Consider the following 20,593-nt stretch of genomic DNA (forward strand, 5'->3'; position numbering starts at 1 on the left):
TTCACAGGCTGAGCTCCCTGAACCCTCCCACCCAATAATGCCTGAGTGGTGGCAATACTGTCCCTTCTCAGAGGGAGTAGCTGAAAGGGTGTTTGCTCATGGCCTGGTTAGGGACCGTTGCTTGGGCTTGTTTTAGAAATGCCTCCGCACTTGTGACAGCTAACCTAGCACTAGCCATGCCTGGAGAGCCCCTGGCACAAGCAGGAGTGTAGTGTGCTCACTATGCACGTGGCTTTCCTGTCCTGGTGGATTATTGCTCCCTTGTAAGGTGAGGGCGCCCCCTCGGCCCCACACTGATCCCGATGGCATTCACTCAGCCAGAGAACCACCCTCACAGTGGGCGCTGCTAGGAGAGCTGGCGAGAGTCCATGGCACAGTGAGTGATTCAGAACCCCTGCTTGGAAAGGCTGCTGCAAGCCCCCTAGTCCTACCCCCGCGGTCACAGGTGAGGTGTCACAGCCCTGCAGCTGGCAGTGCCCATACCCTTTTTGATGCCTTTCCTAGAGATGATTCAAGACTTTGCTGAGTGGCCTGCAGTTCTCTGCCCCTCCCCCCACACACAACCTGCAAACAACAGAGCCAAGTGGCTTTGCCAGGTGTAGAATTTCCTCTCAGCTCATTTTACATGCCCAGCATAACCCTTAGGCCCCCATAGGAGCTAGCGGAGGCAGTCAGCCTGCAATAGCATCCAGGAACCCAGTGCCCCATGCCCAGCTATCTCTTGGCTGCACTGGCGTGTGTGGGATGGGGGAGGCCCTGCCAATGGTTGGCTGAGTTAGATTCACTTGGTTACTGACTGCTGAGTCTCAAGGGGGCGTCCCATAGACAGGCAAGAGGCCACACACTGACTGCCATCTGCATTGCTTTGCTTTGAGGGAAGGCTGGAGGGTTTATTTCCCATGACTTCATCTACAAGGCCAGTCCTTCTGATGGGGGCGCGCGAGCAAACAGCTTGGCTACATCAGTCTGCTGGGCGCTGTTGGCCAAGGGCGTGACACAAGAGCTCAAGAATGAGGATTAGATTTCACTGGAGTGTGGCGAAGAAGACGAGTCCAGCGTTCCACTCTCCCTGAGCCCTTGCTGTGCCCATACATCTGTCCCATCTGCGACGCCTCAACAGTGCCCCGCAACACAGCCCTTACGCTAAACACCGGCTGATGGCTGAGGAAGGGGGATTCTAAACTGGCGCCGGTTGCTCTCTATGCCAAGTCTGCATCCTGCAGGACCTTTGGGCTCTGTGGCACGGCAGAAGGCCACGCTAGGGGTCAGCCCACACTGTTTTCATTCACCAAGCATGAGTAATAATGGCCCCGCCTCCGTGCCATGCAGCAGTGAGCGCAGGCACAGCGATACCATTACACGTGGATTTGCTGGAGACTAACCCAATTAGCTCTGGCCCTCTGGCAGCCCTATGACATCATTAGTACTGCTCACTGTTTAGGAAAACAACTAGGTCACATGGCAACAAGCCCAAGTCAGCTCCATTAGCCTCCAGCCAGAGCATCATCCTGCTGGAGGTGTTTAATGATGTCACAGGCCCGAGCGCCTGACTGTGTCAGCTGACTCAGTCCACTGTGTTGCTCCAGGGCGACCAAGCGCCTGGCCCTAATGCCTAGGGATCTAGAATCCCATTTACTCAGGTAACCGGTTAAACACACCCTTGCCTGCAGTGCACGTCTGTGGGCAGGCCGGGCTCCCCATGGATGGGGGCTGCTCCAGCTGGACTGGCGCACCGCCCCCACAGCATGCCGTCAGGCTGGCGCAGCCCTTGCCTCCAGCCCTCTCAGGTTAACAATTCACAGCCCTAGTTGTGGCTATAGTGATCGCTCCCCTGGTAGCCGCTGTTCCTTGGAATTACTCTCCCTGCCAAGTGCACTAATGTTCAGCAACCCTAGTTAGCCCTTGGGTAACGGTCTCTTGGGGACATCCTGCCCCGAGTACCAGCGCCACGCCGTTACCGTGGCAGCAGGTAAGCACACACACGCACTGATCCTCTGGCTAGAAGAGTGGGGGCCGTGCTGACACACACTGGCTGTGTCTACGCCTGTCTACACTGGCCACGAGTATTTGTGCAAGAACACTGACGTTGTAATGTACAAAATCAGGGCTTCTTGCGCAAATACTCTGCCGCTCCTGCTCAGGGATAAGCCCTTTTGTGCACGTATTCTTGTGCAAGAGGCCAGTGTAGACAGTAACGTTAATTTCTTGCGCAAGCAAGCCCGATGGCTAAAATGGCCATTGGAGCTTTCTTGCGCAAGAGAGCGTCTACGCTGGCACGGATGCTTTTGCGCAAAAGCAAATCTTTTGTGCAAAGGCACATGCCAGTATAGACACTCTCTTGTGCAAATACTTTTAACGGAAAAACTTTTCCATTAAAAGTATTTGCGCAAAATCATGCCAGTGTAGACGCAGCCACTGTGAACAAGGCTGCTGCCATGTGGGAATGCAACCCCAGCACAGCTACACACAGGCACTGCCTGCAGGCAGATGGCCAGGAGCTGTGTGCACAGGCCAGCTTGCTCAGGAGTGGAAGCGGGTGACTTCTGAGCTAGCTGAGAGGGAGAGAAACAGCCCATGCAGATCAAGGGAAAGATTCCCAGCAGGCGCACTGGGCTTTAGCCCAGTCCCGTAGGGTGCAGCAGGCTAAGAGCCCTGCGTGGTGCACAGGATACGAGCAAGGGTACGGGAAGAAAAGAGCTGGCACTTGGTGATCTAAGAGATCAGAGGGGCAGGGAAGGGTGTCAGGGTCACTGGGGAAAAGAGGCGCAGAGCTGCCGTATTTTGACAGTGGGGAAGGAGACGAGGGTGGCTGGAGCGAGATGGTTACAGTACTCATGGCGGGGGGCAGAGGCTGGCCCAGGCCTGTAGCAGCAGGGGCCATAGGGACAGGACAGACTTTGAGTTGATATGGAGCACAGCGGCACAAAGGGGTTGTGATTGCAATGCATTGTTCTCTATGTACCATTGGCTGCTGTTTCTTCCACCGCAGGTTTGGCTCCAAGTTGCTCATGCCGTGTGTGACAGGGCACTATTTGTGCCGTCTGGCTGTTCCTGTCACAGAGTGGCTGGTCCCATTGTATGATGCAGATCCAGCGCCTCGGTGCCAGCACCAGTGCCCCAGTTTGGAGAATTAAGGGGGGTGGCATTCCAGTTGGAGAGCTGGGGGAGAGAGGTCTTGGCAGCAGGACAGGAGAAAGCCAAAGATGCGCCTGGGTGTGGTGGCAGATGCCAGTGTGGTATGTGCTACATCAGTGGGCTGGAACCTGTTGGATTTTAAGGCCTGCATGCACTGGCGGTGAAGCCTTTGGTTGTGCATTATGTAGTTTGTAACAATCTGACCTCAAGGTGGTATAAAGGGAAGAGCCAATTATGCTGATTGTAGGGGGCCAAGAGGGGATGTGGGATTTAATTCTGCTGTTAGGCCCCCAACCACAAAGCGGTGCTCAGAGATAAGGGGGGATAATTTGCCATCACATCAGTCATATGCAGTGGCAGATTAGCCACTGGGCCAATGGGACCTGTGCCCAGGGACCCCAGCCAATTGGGGGCCCTGAAATACTGGGCACTCCTGCTCCTTGATCTGCTCTTCCTGCCCAGTGCCCCTGCGGGGGAGCAGGGTCAGAGCAGAGCCTGTCCAGCATGCCTTCTGGGGAGCATGGTCAGGGCATGGGGATTTGCCCCAGTCTGCCAGCTGGGGACCAGGGGAAGCCAGCTCCCAGGGAGCCGAGTGCCACCTTGCAAGTACCCGGGTAACCACTGATGGATACACAGTTACTTAACTACATGCATTTAACATCCCTACTTTTAACCCAAAGCCCCAAGGAAGGAGACTCCTGGCTTCAAACTTGGCCCAGACACGTCCACGCGCTAGGCAGGGTTGATTCCACTCGAGGATAGCCCTGGCCACTGTTGCTGCCTAGTCGGGAGAGGGGACCTAGGAAACTGAGCAGGTTCGCACCTTCCTAAGAGTGCAGCACCCGCCAGCGTGGCACAGCCCTCGATGCTCCTGGTAACTGGAGGCAAGATGGCTTTGTGGTGCTGAGTGGAGCAGTCCATGCCCACCACAGCCCTGTCCAGTCTAGCCCTAGCCAGGGGGCACTGGCAGCAAGGGGCTGGGGAGCTCCAGGGGGAAGTGATGCAGAGCCTCCAGCTGTCCCCTGAGCACCAATATCCGATGGCCCCACTGAGGCATTGCATAGCACCTGCAGAGCCCCGGCTGAACAGGGCCATCGTCCCTGGGGATGAGCAGGTGGCCAGAGGCGCAGTGAGGGTTGAAAGGAGCCTAGAGGCTGCTGGCTGCACCTTTGCTTCCAAGCCCTTGCAGGGGCCCTGCACATGGCATGCATGGCTGAGCCGCTGCCACAGAGCCTCTGCACATGGCTCTAGCTGGAGGAGCCAGGGGCTGGAGACGCTTGCACCTAGCTCTGGGAGCCAGCAGGGGGCTCTCTGGCTCCCAGGAGTGCCTATGAGGCGGGGAATTCAAGCTTATTAAAAGGAGTGGATGCAAGCGGGACTATCAGACGGAGACAGCCCAGGGCTGCTGCGCCGGGAGCAGAGCCCCCAGAGAGAGGTGGCGGTGCGCCAGGCACAGGCTTCTCTCACGAGCCTCAGTCCTGGCCAGGGCCAGGCTGGCGAGAGGGCCACCAGCAGAGAAAGTGGGCATCCCCTGGCCCCGCCAACCGTGACGGGAAGGAGCACAGGAGCTGCTGGGCAGAGACTGTTACTGCTCCAAAGGCAGCCCGAGAAAGGAGGCAAGCAAAGCACAGGAGGGGACCCGCTCCCAGCTGGACTCAGCCCGTCAGTGGCTTTTTAAGCCCACCCCAGACTCCTGGTCTGAGCTCTCATGACCAGATTGGAGGGGCAGTGCTCTGAAGTGCAGGAGCATTTCTCTAAGGGGCCCCTGAGCCTAAACAATGGACGTTCTCCTCCCAGAGCAGGGTGCAGTGTGCCCTCCTGGAGCCAGGTGGCTTAGCTGTTGAGGGCCGATCTGTCCTCTGAGCTGGCACTGAGGGGAGGTGAGGCCTGACATTGCTGACGTATCTCTTCCCCCAAACACGCCACTCTCGACGGGACACAGTCTGATTTCATTCTGCTCCTACGGACAAAGCCTGGCTGTGGGTGGCCAGAAAAACTCTGGCTCGCAGAGAAAAAGCACCACCTCATTGGTGCCTTGTGTTAAAGGATGGCTGGAGCCCTCCCTGCCAGCTGCTGGCTCCTATTATTGTGTGGGGGACTCCTGGCAGTGGCCTCATGCATTGGCTCAGTGGAGTCAGAAAAACTCGGAAGCAGAAGAAGCCGAGAGAAGAAATCCCAGTGGAATGAGTATCCCACAGGCCAGGGGAAAAGCAGCCTGGCTCTGCCTGCATCTAACGACCCGGTAAGCACTTCTACCTGCATTTAGTTCTAGGGAATTGAGTACAGATCTAAACTCAGGGCAACCAAAGCAGGAAAGTGGGTAAATCGCAGAGAATCGAATTTCTGATCTGGGTGAATGCAGTTGTGTAAAATCTACTTGGGGGATTTGAGTTATTACACTTGTTTTTCTGTCAGTGAGCAATCGACATTTGCCATGAGACTGCATTGAGAACCTAGCACAGTGAGGGGGCAAAACCAACCCTACTGACCCTGAGAGCAACCCTACTGACTCATAAAATATTAGCCTGTGCCCTGAATCTTTTCTAGCTTTGTCTTAAATAGTTTTCAGAGCCACCATGTTCTCAGCTCTGCTGGTAATATACAACCACAGGGTTTGTCTTGCAGCTTCGAGGCTGCCTCTGATAAACTGTCACACAAAAGTCCTGCAGTGGATGGACCTGTGGCCACCTACCCAGCAATCTGTCTCCAAGTACAGATGCTCCAGAGGCAGGGGCAAGAATCCTCGTCATGAACAATTATGGAGAGACAGTTTCTTCCTTTCCCCAGCAGTTAGTCATGGCTCTTATCTTGAAACATTAGGTCTGAGCACCCTTTAAAGTGTTGCATGCTCGCTGATATCACCATTGATGTCCTTCTGGTTAACCATTAATCCTTAGTTCAGTTCAGCTACGTTCTGGTCCTCACTCAGACCATATGGTAGGGATGTAAAATCCTGTTTCAAATGTTAATCAGTTAAACTATATGTTTAACCAGTTTCCCGGCCTGCCCAGTGGGCACAGGGCAGTGTGCCTGGCCAGGCTGCAGTAGCCTCCCCCACTGCTCACTGCACACCTCAGGCGGAGGCTGCTGCAGCCTTCTGGACGCTGGTTAACCCAGAGATTAGCTGGTTACCCCTTTACATTCCTACCCTGTGGCAATCAGTTCTGTAAATCCTTGGATCGCTTTTTAAATGGGCAGCCTTTCACTCGCCCTTCATTCTTATGTTACAAAAAAGCAACTGTGAGTTCCTGGCTGCCCAAATCCAATGGGCTACATGCAGGGTTGACTGTAAGAAGTGCCGATAAGCAGGTTTGAGAGAGGCTAAGATAATTTAACCCAAGAGGCCAGGAGAAGGCTAGTTCTCCATCACCAAATCTGCAGCAATAATCCCAGAAAATGGAAGTGAACGTTCAGACACCAACCCCCACATCCCTACACGAACGCAGAGAAGCGCGGAAGGAGAAAACTGCAGCCCTCATTGAATTGCTCTAAGAGGAGCCCTAAACTGCAGCCCTCCCACATTCTGTCCTGTTGGAGCAGCTGACGGGTCGGGAGAGACAGTCCTTACCGGCCTGAATCCATGTCCAGTTACCTGCTCATGCAGTAAAGTGCTATTGGCAGGGTGAACTCTCTCCTGGGTGAGAGCAGTGCTGCTCAGAGAGAGAATTTCTCACCCTAGTTCCTATGCTCTCAGATCAGGGGAAAGCTGGAAGCTGCATCCACTAGATCAGTGGCTCCCAACCTTTTTATACTGGGGACCAGCAAACCCATTCACAAACTTTGGGCAAACAGGTAACATTTTATTTACATATTTGCATATTCATTGCCAGTCCTAACCCCCCCACTCCTTGTGCCAGCCAATGACCCAACCTCCCCATGTCAGCCTCCCACCACCAGACCCCCCCAGTGCCAGCCTCCTGGTTCCAGACCCCCACTGCACCCAGCCTCCCACCAGTGCCAGCCCCATCCCCAGAGCCCCCCAGTGCCACCCCTGCCCCCATAGCCCCTCCACACTAGCCCCACTCCCAGATGTCCCAGTGCCCCTCCTGTGTCAGCACCCTGCCTCTTACAGCCCGAGCTCCCCAGCACTAGCCCCACCCCCAGAGCCTTCCAGCACCTGCCCCCCACCTTTTAGAGCCCCCCAGAACTAGCCCCACCCCCGGAGTCCTCTGAGCCTGCCCTGTCCCCCTCACCTAGCCCTGTGCTGCCTCCCAGCTGCCAGCTGAGTGGTGCTGCCTGGGTGGCGGCTGCTCTATAGTTGCCGTGCCGGGCGCCACCTGGACCTCCCGCCGCGCCGCAAAGCGCTCTTCCACGTCCGGGAGGAGACCCCACCTCTGCCCGGCGCAAGCTGGCTGAGAGGTGGGGCAGGACACCCTTCTCCCAACAACCGCGGGGGAGCAGCGTACCCCAGAGCCATCACGGCCTGGCAGCAAGGGGTCAGGCTGTGGCCCAGCGATTGGGAATCGCTGCACTAGATTGTGAATGGGTGGAAAATATCTGGTTAGTGATGCCAGCTGCTGCTGTTGGGCAGGCATTTTATTTTATATCCTCCCCAGCCCCCAGGGGCCTTTGCTGGCATCACCCCAACTATGCCCCTACACGGGACTCAGGAGATTCGCGGAGCCCAGCTAGGGCAGCTTGTCGAATCGTCAGCACTGAGGCACTTTAACTGCTAAAACATGGTTGACCTGGGGGTTCTGCCAGCAGGTCCTGCTCCGAGAGGCTGGGAGAATCCACAGTGCATGTCACTGTGGATGTAAAGGCAGGTGAAAAGTGGGCCAGCTGTGAGTCTAGCCATGGCAATGAGTTGAGATCTTTAGGCTATGCCCAACTGCAGCAGCTGTGCACAGAGCACGTGTTTAAAACACAACGCCGGCATCATGGCAGTGCTGCGCCATGAACTGCGCATTAAAAAGTCAGCTTCTGTGATCACGCAGGTCTGTTCTTACCCCAAATCAACTTGCAAGGAAGCTCAGCGCTGCCCTGTTGAATATGCAGGCTTGGAAGGGTTTGCATTTTCTTGGTAAATCTCGGTTTTGCCACACACACAAACCAAGCAAACAGCACTTCCACTGATGGTCACTGACATTTACAGCTAGCAAAGTAAGAAGAATGCTGCCTGCGAAATTATTTGAATTTTGATTTAAGCCTATTTACATTGCATTGTTTGCCACAGGATATTTACAATTTGTGATTTAACAGATGGCAAGCTTTAACTTTTGGAATTACAATATCTGTTGGCATTAGCAGACACCCCACCACCATATTCTGCAAATGTGGACATTTAAATTGCTAAAATTAAACAAATGGTTACAAATAAACATTGATAATATTCATCATAAACTGAGTTCTTCCCAGCCTATGTATACACTTGGGTACCATGGGTGTATGCATGTCCTGCTTTTCTAAATAGCCCTTAACCTGTTCTTTCTCCACTGAGGGCTGCCTACTCCCTCCCCGTACTGCACTGCCTAGTGCAGCAGTGTGGGAGCTGACCTTGTCTGTGAAGACAAAGGCAAAAAAAGCCTCGAGTACTTCTGCTTTTTCCCACATCATCTGCCACTAAGTTGCCTCCCCCATTCAGTAAGTCACCTTCTTGTTGCTAACATACCTGTAAAAACTCTTCTTGTTATCCTCCCAGACAAATATGTCAAATTGACCTAATTTCCTTCTTTGGCAGCGTTAGCGGCTAGTGGGGGAGCTGTAGATATGATATGTCTGGATTTGTAGTAAGGCTTTTGACACAGTGCCACATGACATGCGCAAATTACAGAAATGCAGTCTAGATTAAACTGCCAGAAAGTGGGTACACAGCTGATTGAAAGATCACAGCCAAAGACTCCTTATCAGCTGTTTGCCATCACACTGGGAGGGCATATCTAGTGCAGTATAGGGTTGCCAAATGGTTTCACAAAAAATACTGACCCCTCCCTCCAAAAAACCACTGAGGAAAAAATTCTATTGAGCAAAAAAACACCCAAGGACCAAAATGCAGCCGTGGCCCCTTTAATTCCTGGGCTGCTCCCCCCTCTCTCTGCCCCAGCCAGCGCGAGCTGTGCTGCATGTCCCAAGCAGCCGTCTGTCAGGCGCCCGAGCTGGGCCTCAAGAAAAACAGAAAATACTGGACATTTTAGAGGTCTGGTATTTTCTGCATTTTTTTACTAGACGGAAGGCGCAAATACCAGCCTGTCTGGTTCAATACCGGACACCTGGCAACCTTAGGCAGTACTGCAAGGGGTCTGTTCTGGGTCTGGTGCTAGCCAGTATTTTCATGAATGACTAGGTTAATGGACTGGAGAGTATGCTTATACAATATTGGGGGGGACACCGACCTGGCACGCTGGAGGAGAGGGTTAGAATTAAACGTGATCTTGGTGAATTGGTCTGAAATCAACAAGTTGAAATTTGTTAAAGACAAGTGCACAGTACCACACTATAAGGAAAAAAAATCTAATGCATAACTACAAAATGGGGACTCACTGGCTAGGTGGTAGGACTGCAAAAAGTATCTGGGGATTTTATAGTGGTGTACAAATGTAATTAAGCTGACCAGTTGGAAAGGGTACTAACTGGAGAGTCCATGGGAAAGCAACACATTTATAACAAGTTTAGACTAATGTATGAGGAAAAGTTTTTTAAAAAAAGTGTGGCTGTGTCTAGACTGCATTCTGGACCTTTTTCGTAAAAGGGATGTAAATAGACATATCGCAATTGCAAATGAAGCGGGGATTTAAATCTCCCCCGCTTCATTAGCATAAAAATGGCTTCTGCTTTTTTCCAGCTTGGAGCTTTGCCGGAAAAAAGCGCCAGTCTAGACGCGGATCTTTCGGAAAAGGCTTTGTTTTCCAAAAGATCCACATCTAGACTGGCGCTTTTTTCCGGCAAAGCTCCGCGCCGTAAAAAAGCGGCAGCCATTTTTATGCTAATGAAGCAGGGGAGATTTAAATCCCTGCTTCATTTGCAATTGCGATACATCTAATTTGCATCCCTTTTACGAAAAAGGGATGCAGTCTAGACACAGCCTGTGTGTATAGTCATGAGAAAAGACATCTAAGGACAGCCTTGATAACAGTCTTCAAATATGTTGCGGCCACATTTCTCAAACTGTGAGTCCTGACCCCCCGCAGCGGGTTGCGAGGAACTTTAGAGGGAGGGTTGTGAGCAGCTTAGCGGGGGAGGGGGGGTGCAGTATCACAAAGTTTGAGGCTCACCCCCCCGCATTAAGAGCTGGTATAGAGAGGACAGGGATCGGTTATTCTCCATTGGCACTGATGATTGGACAAGCAGGAATGAAATTAATTTGCAGCAGGCAGGATTTAGGTCAAGTGTCCATTCTCACGCTAGTGAAGGTCTGGAATAAGCTCCCATGAGAGGATGTCCAACCTATTCTTAGAAGCCTGCAATGATGGGGCTTCCACAAACACCCGGCAGGGATGCTCTAGAAGCAGTGATGCAGGATGGCACCCGCCTGTGTCCCAGCTGCCCAGATACCCATTGCTTTCTGTGTGCTTGTTCTGGTATCACTCACAGGAACCTGTCCCTGAGCAGCCACGCAGCATTGACCCCCGGGACGCTTGGATGCTCTTTATGAAACAATCAAACAAAGGGGTGAACAGCAAGAAACGGGGCAAAGGCAAATCACAAACACTCAAGGTACCGTGTCACACACCAGTATCTGTGCAACTCAGCCTAGGGAGCCCTGGCCCAGACCCATTGTCACCTTCCCACAAAAGATTCTGGATCTGCTGCAATGCCACCCCCCCACAAGCTGCAATCTGTGCCAGCTGCACTCTCCCCCCCCCCCCCGGGCTCTGCCATGGGCCCACTGTGCCCTTCTCCACAGAGCGCCTCAGCCTCCGCCCACTGAAACCCACCCCGCATGGAGAACCCTGGCCCAGGCCCTCTGTGCCACCCCCCAGTGAGCCTGGTCGGGGCTGCCTGCATGCCAAGTGTAAAGCCCTGTTCCTTCTGAGCCCAGAGACGACTGAGGGAATGGGGCTGAAAACACTGACCCGCCCAGCAGCGGTGCCAAACTGCTGAGATGCCAGCAGAGTTGAGCAGAGGCTGGTGCCCTTTTGGGCAGTGGGAAGGGGAGGGGTGTCAGGGTGCTGGCACTGTGGGATGGAGTCATTCTTATGCCCATTCCCAAGGGCAAGTCATGCCTCACCACTCGGATTGCCTTCTAGCACAAACCAACTGGCTCTATGCCTATGGGGGACTGGTGTGCGTGAGACCTTGACTTTAGCAAAACTTTTTATACGGTTGGGACAGGTCGTGACCCCTTTGGGAGTGTCACCCCCACTGAGGCTGCTTTCCCTGACAGCCTGGGCACCCTGTAACACCGTCTTGCTGCCCTCGGTTCTTCAGCCTGCTTCCACCCAGACGCAGCGACAGGGCCATACCCCAAGGCTGCAGACACAAACTGAAAGCAGCACAGTGAGAGACCCGTATCATCGGCCTCAGTGGGCCGTGATCAATGGCTCAATAGCTAGTTTTCACCTGGTATCAAGTGGAGTGCCCTTGGGGTCAGTTTGGGGTTGGTGTTCTCAGTGGGGGCAGGTGGCAGAACGAGGAGCAGTGGTCTCACGTTGCAGTGGGGGAGGTCTAGGTGGGATATTAGGAAAAACGATTTCCCTAGGAGGGTGGGAAGCGCTGGGCTGGGGTCCCTGGGGGGGGGGGAATCTCCATCCCTAGCGGGTTTTAAGGCCTGGCTTGACACAGTCCTGGCTGGGATGATTGAGTCGGGGTGGTCCTGCCTTGGGCAGGGGGCTGGACTAGTCTCTTCTAGCCCGTACGGTCTGTGAGTCATTGGCTCTACACTCGCTGCGCCCTAATTTAAGGGCAAATGGAACTGACCAGCTCTGTGCTCTGTCTGGGGTTCTAGTTTGGCCTGCCAGGCCCACCAGGTCCCCCTGGCCCTCAAGGGCCTCCGGGAGCTCTGGTGACACCAGAAGACTTGCTGAAGGACTTCCGGCTGCTGCTGAAAGGTATGGTGTGAAAGTGAGTGCCTGGGCTGAGTGCATCTCCACAGCCACGGCCTGCTGGGCTGGAGAACTGGGTGCCCCATGCTGTAGGGCGTGTAACGCCGAAGGGGCAAGAGCTTATGTCCTACTGGGGGGAGAGGTCACGTTGTGACCCTGATCTTCCCCCTCGGGGGGAACGGTAAGGACAGTGCGTGACTGCTGTCTGGTGCATGTGGGCAGGAAGTTGGCATGCAGTGCTGCGTAGCGTGCCTGCCCAGCCACCGGCACCAGAGCAGGGCAGAAAGGGGGGATGTGCTCAGCCAGACAAACTCCAGCCCCAGGAGCAATGTGTGTGTTCAGTGTGTTGGTGACTTCAGCACAATTTTCCAGCACAGAGTTTTATACCCCCCCAAAGTGTGCATCAGGATCTGACTAGCTCACACCTCAAACATACACATCCTCCGTCACAAATAATAGTTGCTAGCACATCTTGGTGATGAGCTATGTGCGTGTGTGCTCGCGAAGAGATCCTAGCCCAGGGCTCATCAACACGTGGCCCGTGGGCCACAGGCTGCCTGCTTGGTTGCGGCTGCAGTTTGGGTTACTGTGTGGTTTGATGTGTTTTAGTAGTTCAATTCCTGGACTGTTGTGAAGCCAAAACAAAAAAGGCATCAATAGAATGGGCTTCTGTCGAGATGCGTTTTAGTAGTTAAAGTCCTGGCCTGTGCTCATTCAAAGTGCTGTCATAGGGGTGCCAATCGGGTAAATATTACATTGTATTAACAGCAGAACTGACCGAAATGGGGCCTGTGCGCTGTGTAGTCTTGCCTTAATCTTTGTGTTCATGCCCGTCAGTCTGACGGAGATGCTATTCACACAGCCCGTCAGTCTGACGGAGATGCTATTCACACAGCCCGTCAGTCTGACAGAGATGCTATTCACATAGCCCGTCAGTCTGACGGAGATGCTATTCACATAGCCCGTCAGTCTGACGGAGATGCTATTCACATATATATTTGCACGTCTATGCACCCACACGTAAGTTGCAGCCCTCGGCATGTGCTGTGGGTATCATTGTGGCCCCCGGGCTTCCAAAGTTGAGTAGCCCTGGTCTAGCCCCAAATCCAACCCCTGTTGCGGTCTTTGGAGAGTCTCCCTGACTGCTGTGGTAGGTGTGTACTTGTGCATCACACACTCATTCCCTGTTTAATCTCCAACACCTCAGAGTTTTTTGGCTCAATCGTCAGAAATCAAATTGATCTACAATTAGGACCCCCAAAAAACTAATATCCCGATCCTAGTTTCAACGCGGCAATGAAAACCAAGGGGCACATTCTCCACCAAACATCACTGCTGCTTAAAATGACCAGACAGAACATTTGTTGGGATCGCGCTCATGAAGGTGGGATGACTGAGTCTCACCTAACAGTGCCAGCTGGCTGGGCTTTGACTAGCATTCACACAGGGTTCACCCTGCTTCCACTGACATCAGTGGGAGCATTGGTTGTAAAAACCCTTTGTAAATCGGTGACTCCTAAAAGTGGTTCTCGTGTGGGGGTGTGCAATGTGTGGGGGTGTGTTTCCTCTCAGAGGCAGTAAAGGAGCGGGAGAGGATGAGCCTGGAAGCTTGCCAGGAAGGTGAGGAGGAGAGAGGAGAAGATGACATCCTGGCACTTGTTGCTGGTTCGTTGGCAAAGAGGCAGCCACAACATCGAGTGGAAGCAGCCTTCCACTGCCGGATACTGAGAAACCTGCCCATTGACCGGAGATCCCTGCAAGAGCTTCGCATCTATTACATAGTGAGTGGGGAGGGAGTGCGCCATGTGGCCTGGCAAAAGGCAGGCTCAGCATCATTGAGATGTTTTCCACATTTGCGCTGACTTTGCCAAATTGTTTTGGTCAAAAAAACAGTGTCCAAAACTTGGCATTTTCTAAACGAAACATTTTAAAATTTTCATTCAAAACAACTTTTTGTTTCAAAATGTCCTTTAACTTTATCTTAAAAGACTAATAAAAATGTTTAAAAATGACAAAGTGAAATATTTCAGTTTTGCCCAAATGAAATATTTTGTTTGATGATGTGAAGCAATTTCTTTTAGACATTTTGATTTGCTGAAAATATTATTTTTGGTTCAGTTTGAAATTATTCCCCCCGCAATTTAGGAGAATTGCTAAAAAAAAAGAATTCATTCCCAGAGCTATATTTCCAGCATCTGAGCTCTCAGAGTGAGGTGAATAGAACTTCGATCCAACCTCCATGGAAGTCTATGCAGAAATTCTCATTGACTTCAGTGGCCATTGGATTGGGTCTTAACCTCTCAAATGCCCCTGCAATTTGTGCCATACTATAGGGCTATGTCTACACTGCAGGCTTCTTGCGCAACAACTGCTTTGCGCACGAGTTTCTGCACAAAAATTCTTGCGCAAGAGCGCGTCCACACTGGCATGTGCTTTTGCACTAGAGTCCATGGCAGTGCGGACACGCTCTTGTGCAAGAAAGCTCTGATGGCCATTTTAGCCATAGGGGTTTCTTGCGCAAAAAACGTCTGTTGCCGTCCACACTGCCTTCTTGCGCAAGAGGGCTTATTCCTTGTGGGGAGAGGAATAACTCTTGAACAAGAAGCCCTCTTTTCCAATGCTTTACTGTAAATTTACTTGTGCAAGAATGCGCGTGCAGTGTAGACGCTCCACAAGTTTTTGCACAAGAACGACTGTTCTTGCGCAAAAAGCCTGCAGTGTAGACGTAGCCTAAGAGTGTGCGCCAGGCATCCAAGGGGGAGAGGAGAGGTACTTCCACTCAGCCTCCTAGCCAACTGCAGATCAATTAAAATCCCCAGACAAATATTTGTTTATCAATGAGTATGTACCAGTAACTTAGTATACAAAAATATTACAGGGATGGTCTAATTAGCCCCAAAATAAAGCTTTCCCAACCAGCAAATTCAGAGCTAAGATTAAAAATACATGAAATCTAGATAAGGTAGAACCTCAGGCATGGCAGTTATTTGTAACTCTGATCAAAATTTGACTTTTTTTAAAAATGTACAACATCCCATGGACTTAGCACAGCTTGGAAACTTAACTATGCAGAATGAAAATGCTTTTCACCATCTTAACTTACACGACACAAGCACAGAAACAGTTTCCATGCCTCATCGAATCATTTTTAAAATCGTCGTCAGATCTTTCCCCCTTTTTAAACACAGAACTCTACTAGATTTGCTTTTTGGGGGGGTGGGAATGTCAAAACCTGGACAGCTGGCAATCCTCGCTTTCGAGAGTCTTTCTGGCTTGCGGGCATTATGGGATGGATAATTCTGACTGCCAAACACATTTGAAAACAATCTCAGATACTCTGGGAACCAGGAAACACGACAAATGTGCCAATACATTGCTAGCCCTGGCCTGCACTCAGGGGACTCGACCCGGTATAGCTCTGTGCTCCCGGATGGGGCTGGTACCGCTAGCTCTCGGAGCCCAGAGCCGAGGCTCGGCAGTGCACACCCTGCGCTCGTGGCAGCTTGAAAGGGCTGTCACAATAGCAACGGCGGTGGCCAGGAGCCTCGGCCCCTTTAGAATCACCAGGGCCCAGGGCAATGCCCCCGCTCCGGTCTGTCATTTTACCGGTATAGCCATGGCAGCGAGAGGCTGAGTGTCCACAGCCGCAGTCTGGGTGCTGCGACCACCGTGTGTACTGCTACAGCAACAGGCCCGTCAGCTGAGTGCCCACTGCAATAGGCAGAGCTGGCTTGGTGTCTCCCAGCATGCCCAGTTGTGACTTTCTCTGTTACTAGCCTCAGAAAGAAGGAGTGTTCTACCGAGGCCTGGGGCTGAACCTCACCAGTGGCCAATATACTGCGCCTGTCACGGGGTACTACACCTTCACCGCCACCTTGCACATCGGTAAGCTTCCCTATGGGCCTTCACAGCGTGGTGCTGCTGTTGAATCCTCCAGGACTCTGTGGACCACAATTCGTGCTGGTGGGAAGCAGCATAGCTCCAGTGCAGTTACTGAGCTTCCTCCCACTGGAGCTGAGGCCCAGAACCTCAAAAGGTACAATCAGCCTAGTTCCACTGGAGTCGGTGTACAGTGGGTGTGCCTTGGTGCAGTCCCACTGATGACCACGTATCTACCCCAGCTATAGCCCAGACGCAGCTAACTGATCAGAACGTTCTGACTGGCGAGCTCTGTGAGCGTGTCTAGCCGCCCCAGAGGCTGAGGCCTAAGGCTGTCCCTTTACAGGGGTTCTGTTCAGAAGGGGAGAACAGCGTGTCCCTGTCTGATTCACTCTTCTGCATTTCTAGTTCACAGAGAACAACAGAGGAAGGGGCCCCAGCGTGCAAGAGATCGCCTGCGGGTACTGATCTGTGTCCAGTCACTGTGTCAGCGCAACGTGTGAGTGCACCTAGTAGAGGCATGCTCTCCCTGCTAGCGCAGCCAGACAGGTTTTACAGGGAACAGACGTTTTTCTCTGTCCATGTCTGGAAGAAGAGTGCACGTAAAGCAGGGGCTCACAGTGCCCTGGCCTAGGGCCAGGCCTCACTGTGGCTGATAGGACCTGGTGGAAAATTCTCTATGTCGGGGAAATTCCAGGTGGCCTGATCCTCTGTAGCAGCTTCCACATCATCCCCGTTCCCAGCCCAGCAAGTGAAATGTTTCAATAATTAAGGGCGTGGGGGAGGGGGGAGCGGAATTTTCATTCCATGGGAAATTTCAGCTTTTTCTTCTATTTCAGAATGAAATGTTTAAAAAAAAAATCAGAATGTCCTTAGGAATAGAAATGCCAATTTCAATCTGCTCTAATCACACCCATGGTCTGTGGGCCAGATTCATAGCGAGGTTATGGGCTTGTCTACACGAGGACCTTAGAGGAAGGTGCCTCAGAATGAACTTTTAATGTGGTGTCTCCTGTCAGGGTAGGTAATCTACCTCCCTACAGGGCAGTAGCTAGAAGGACAGGAGTATTTGCCCATTGAATCAGAGCTGTATGCACCAGGGCTGCGTCTAGACTAGCAAGTTTTTCCGCAAAAGCAAGTGCTTTTGTGGAAAAACTTGCCAGCTGTCTACAGTGGCCGCTTGAATTTCCGCAAGAGCACTGACGATCTCATGTAAGAAATCAGCGCTTCTTGCAGAAATACTACGCTGCTCCCGCTCGGGCAAAAGTCCTTTTGCGCAAAAGGGCCAGTGTAGACAGCTCAGATTTGTTTTGTGCAAAAAAGCCCCGATTGCGAAAATGGCGATTGGGGCTTTTTTGCAGAAAAGCGCGTCGAGATTGGCCATGGATGCTAAATGGAAAAGCGTCCTGCCAATCTAGACGCTCTGTTCCACAAATGCTTTTAACGGAAAACTTTTCCATTAAAAGCATTTGCGGAAAATCCTGCCAGTCTAGACTTAGCCCAGGGCCACGTCTACACTGGCAGCTTCTTGCGCAAGAACTCTTCCAGAAGAGAGCGTCTCCACTGGCATGTGCTTTTGTGCAAGAGCATCCGTGCCACTGTGGACGCTCTCTTGCGCAAGAAAGCTCCAATGGCCATTTTAACCATTGGGCTTTCTTGCGCAAGAAATTCATGTTGCCTGTCTACACTGGCCTCTTGCGCAAGAACAGTTGTGCAAAAGGGCTTCTTCCTGAGTGGGAGTATCAGAGTTCTGGCACAAGAAGCCCTGATTTCATACAGTAGAACGTCAGTTTACTTGCGCAAGAACGCACGGCCAGTGTAGAGAGGCAGCAAGTTTTTGCGCAAGAGTGGCTGCTTTTGCGCAAGATCGCGCCAGTGTAGACACAGCCCAGGGGTTATGTTAGTTTAAATGCATTGCTCAGGGAAGTGGGAATTTTTCCACTCCCCGGCTCCAAGCGACTTAGCTATGCCAACCTAAATTTCTTAGTGTAGACCAGTCCTTGATGTCTCATGCATCTTACCAATATGCAACATAGACCACATCTGACTTTGATCCCTGGACAAAGAGATAACTGGTTAGTCAGTGAAGTCTGGATGGTACGCATTGCACCAGACACTTCAGTGCTGACATTGCTGTTTTTGTCTTCAGTTCTCTGGAGACGGTGGCTGGCTTGGACTGCAGTAGTGAACTTTTCACCATCTCAGTCAGTGGAATCCTATACTTGCAGGTAAACATGGGCAAATAAGTGAGACCAAGGGATGTTTCTTATGGGCAGACCCACCTCGTGCAGGATGCTACTGACATAAGAATGCAGCACAACTGGGCAGCTAACTTCCCACAACAATGAACTCTGCAGCTCTGCACAGCCCATGCGGACATCCCTGTTATTTTCAGCATGCTCGCTAGCTCAAAGCAAGTAGAATACCTACCCCCCTGCAATCACACCTCCAGTTGTGTTGCAGACATGCCCTAATTGAGCACAAGCATTCACAAGGGAAACAGGCGGCTATGTCCTTTTCCACAGAAAGTGCCATGCCTTGTGAGTGCTAATAGAACCAGCTGACAAAGAGGATGGTCACATGCTGTCTTTCCTCTGCAGCAGGGGGTTTGTTAGGTTTGAAAAGGAGAGATTATAGCAAAGCAACAGATAAGTTTCTGCATATCACTAGGGCTACTCCTCTGTTACAGCATGGTTCTGGGCATTGTTCAAGTGGGGCTGGAGAATGTACAAGATACATAGCAGAACCCTCATTATAACCATCACTTTCCCACTTGGTAACATTCTGCTGGATAATTCTGAACCATCTTATTTTGGAGTCTGGCTAAGCCTGCCTGAAACCAGAAGGTGCTATTGGCTCATAGCAACCTGTCCTGGCTGCTACACTGTCCCAAGTGAGCATAGCATTCTTCATGGAAGCCCTGCCCCCCAGCCACGCCATGCCACTCTAGGGCAGAACCCACGCTGGGTGTGATGGGAGAATACTTCCTCCCCTTTCAGCCTTTTTACAACCCCTTTGAAGCTGCCCTGTGCTAGACAGGGAATGTTTACATAGCACACCAAGTCCTGGGCTCTGACTCAGACTTAGGCCCCAGCCCATCATCATCTGGACCCAGGTTCTAAGACTTGCTAGAGCAGGGGTGGGCAATAATTCTCATAGGGGGACTGCTTAATGAATCTTGGTATGTGGTCATAGGCTGGCTCCACCCCCTGGAAGAGGCAGGGTCGGGGCAAGGCGGGGGACTAGCCTTTCCCCAGTTGTCTGGGGCCCAAGGCTTTGAAGTAAAAACACGGCAAAGGGATCACAACTCCCAGTCCTGCTGCTACCATGTTGCCTGGCAGCTGCCTAGGGTTGTTGCGGCTATTTAAAAGGTTCACGGCTCTGACACCTGCAGGGGTAGTGCTACCACTGGGAATCATGAGCCATTTAAATAGGATCTTGCTGCTTGAGCCGCTGCCTGGAAATTCAGTGGCACGGGCAGCAGGCTATAAAATAGGAAGCGACCCGCTGCAGTCTGTGGGCTGCATCAAAGTGTTAAGAGGACTGGATCTGGCCTGCAAACCGCATCTTGCCCAGCCCTGTGCTAGAGGGTGGATCAGTCCAAGTCGTGCTGCATCTCAGGTCACGCCCCAGACCTGCAGCACGTGGTCTGCATTTGCAGTATAGCTGAGTCCAGTACTTGCAGGGCCGGCTTGAGCCACTCCCGCGTTCGGGCAGCGAGCATGCGATGCAGACGCGGCTCTGGCCCTGGGCGCACAGCACAGGCATGGCCCTACCCCCTGCCACGCTGCGCACCTTACTGCTGCAATCAGGTGCGTGTCACCTGAGGGCAGCTGTAAGGGGCACTGCGTGGCCTGCGGCACCCCTTACAGCTGCCATCAGGCACCCCCCCCAGATTGGTGCCCCGGGCAGCCGCCCGGCTAGCCCCCCCCCTTAATCCAGCCCTGACTACTTGTAGGCTCAGGCTTACAATGGTGAGTGACCACTCAACACAAGGCCGCTTGTCCAAGTCCCGCCCACTTGGACTTAGTGGTGCTGTGTGACCATCCCCCTAAGGGCAGGAATGAGGGATCAAAATGGCCTATGTTTGACATGAAAACATGACTTGAACTAGCTCAGCACAGCCTACATAGCTATTGCTCTGTAGACCTGATGCATTTACATAACACCCCTCTGTACTTGTGGCAGCAAGCTGGGCCTATTTTCACAGTCACTCATTTCTCCCTTTCAGGCTGGCCAGTATGCCTCAGTTTTTGTAGACAACGCCACAGGATCATCCCTCAGTGTTCAAAGTGGCTCGGATTTCAGTGCTGTTCTTCTGGGGGGGTGAATGCTTTCAAACCAGCTGCTCTTACATGCTCTAAGCGGAAATGGTTTCTTCAGCAGGAACCGACTTCGTCCCCTCCCACTCAAGGGCCCAAGCATACTGAGATCTGTTTCTACTACAAAAACAAGTCACCACCCTTTGCATAAGATCTCAAGCATCCAAAGACAGAGAGATGGAAAGAAAATTGGAAGCATGAAAAAGAGAAAAGGACTCACTAAATCCACTTCACTTGAATTTATGGCCAGATTTTGAGGCTTATTTTATATGGACA

At 52.2% G+C, this 20,593-nt stretch overlaps 1 protein-coding gene across 2 annotated transcripts; it reads left to right on the forward strand.

The window, feature by feature from the left end:
* Positions 1–2,758: 2,758 nt before the first annotated feature.
* Positions 2,759–20,522, forward strand: ERFE (erythroferrone). Of its 2 annotated transcripts, none has more exons than XM_075917872.1 (8): positions 2,759–5,377; positions 10,666–10,788; positions 12,020–12,122; positions 13,689–13,897; positions 15,893–16,001; positions 16,404–16,494; positions 18,145–18,223; positions 20,379–20,522. In XM_075917872.1, exons 1-8 carry the CDS (start codon positions 5,183–5,185, stop codon positions 20,466–20,468), a joined length of 999 nt encoding a protein of 332 aa, XP_075773987.1. In that variant the 5' UTR covers positions 2,759–5,182; the 3' UTR covers positions 20,469–20,522. The 2 variants fall into 2 exon arrangements, with proteins under 2 accessions (XP_075773987.1, XP_075773986.1); XM_075917871.1 differs by having other exon boundaries at positions 2,764–5,377; positions 20,227–20,522.
* Positions 20,523–20,593: the final 71 nt, after the last annotated feature.

The sequence above is a fragment of the Pelodiscus sinensis genome, unplaced genomic scaffold (assembly GCF_049634645.1).
Source record: "Pelodiscus sinensis isolate JC-2024 unplaced genomic scaffold, ASM4963464v1 ctg41, whole genome shotgun sequence".
In the NCBI taxonomy this organism is placed as follows: Eukaryota; Metazoa; Chordata; order Testudines; family Trionychidae; genus Pelodiscus; species Pelodiscus sinensis.

Coding starts and splice junctions, on each gene's coding strand:
- ERFE (XM_075917871.1), top strand. CDS start 5,183: ATGGCTGGAGCCCTCCCTGCCAGCTGCTGGCTCCTATTATTGTGTGGG. Junction 13,898..15,892: donor AGCTTCGCATCTATTACATA/GTGAGTGGGGAG, acceptor CTCTGTTACTAG/CCTCAGAAAGAAGGAGTGTT. Junction 18,224..20,226: donor GTGGAATCCTATACTTGCAG/GTAAACATGGGC, acceptor TCTCCCTTTCAG/GCTGGCCAGTATGCCTCAGT.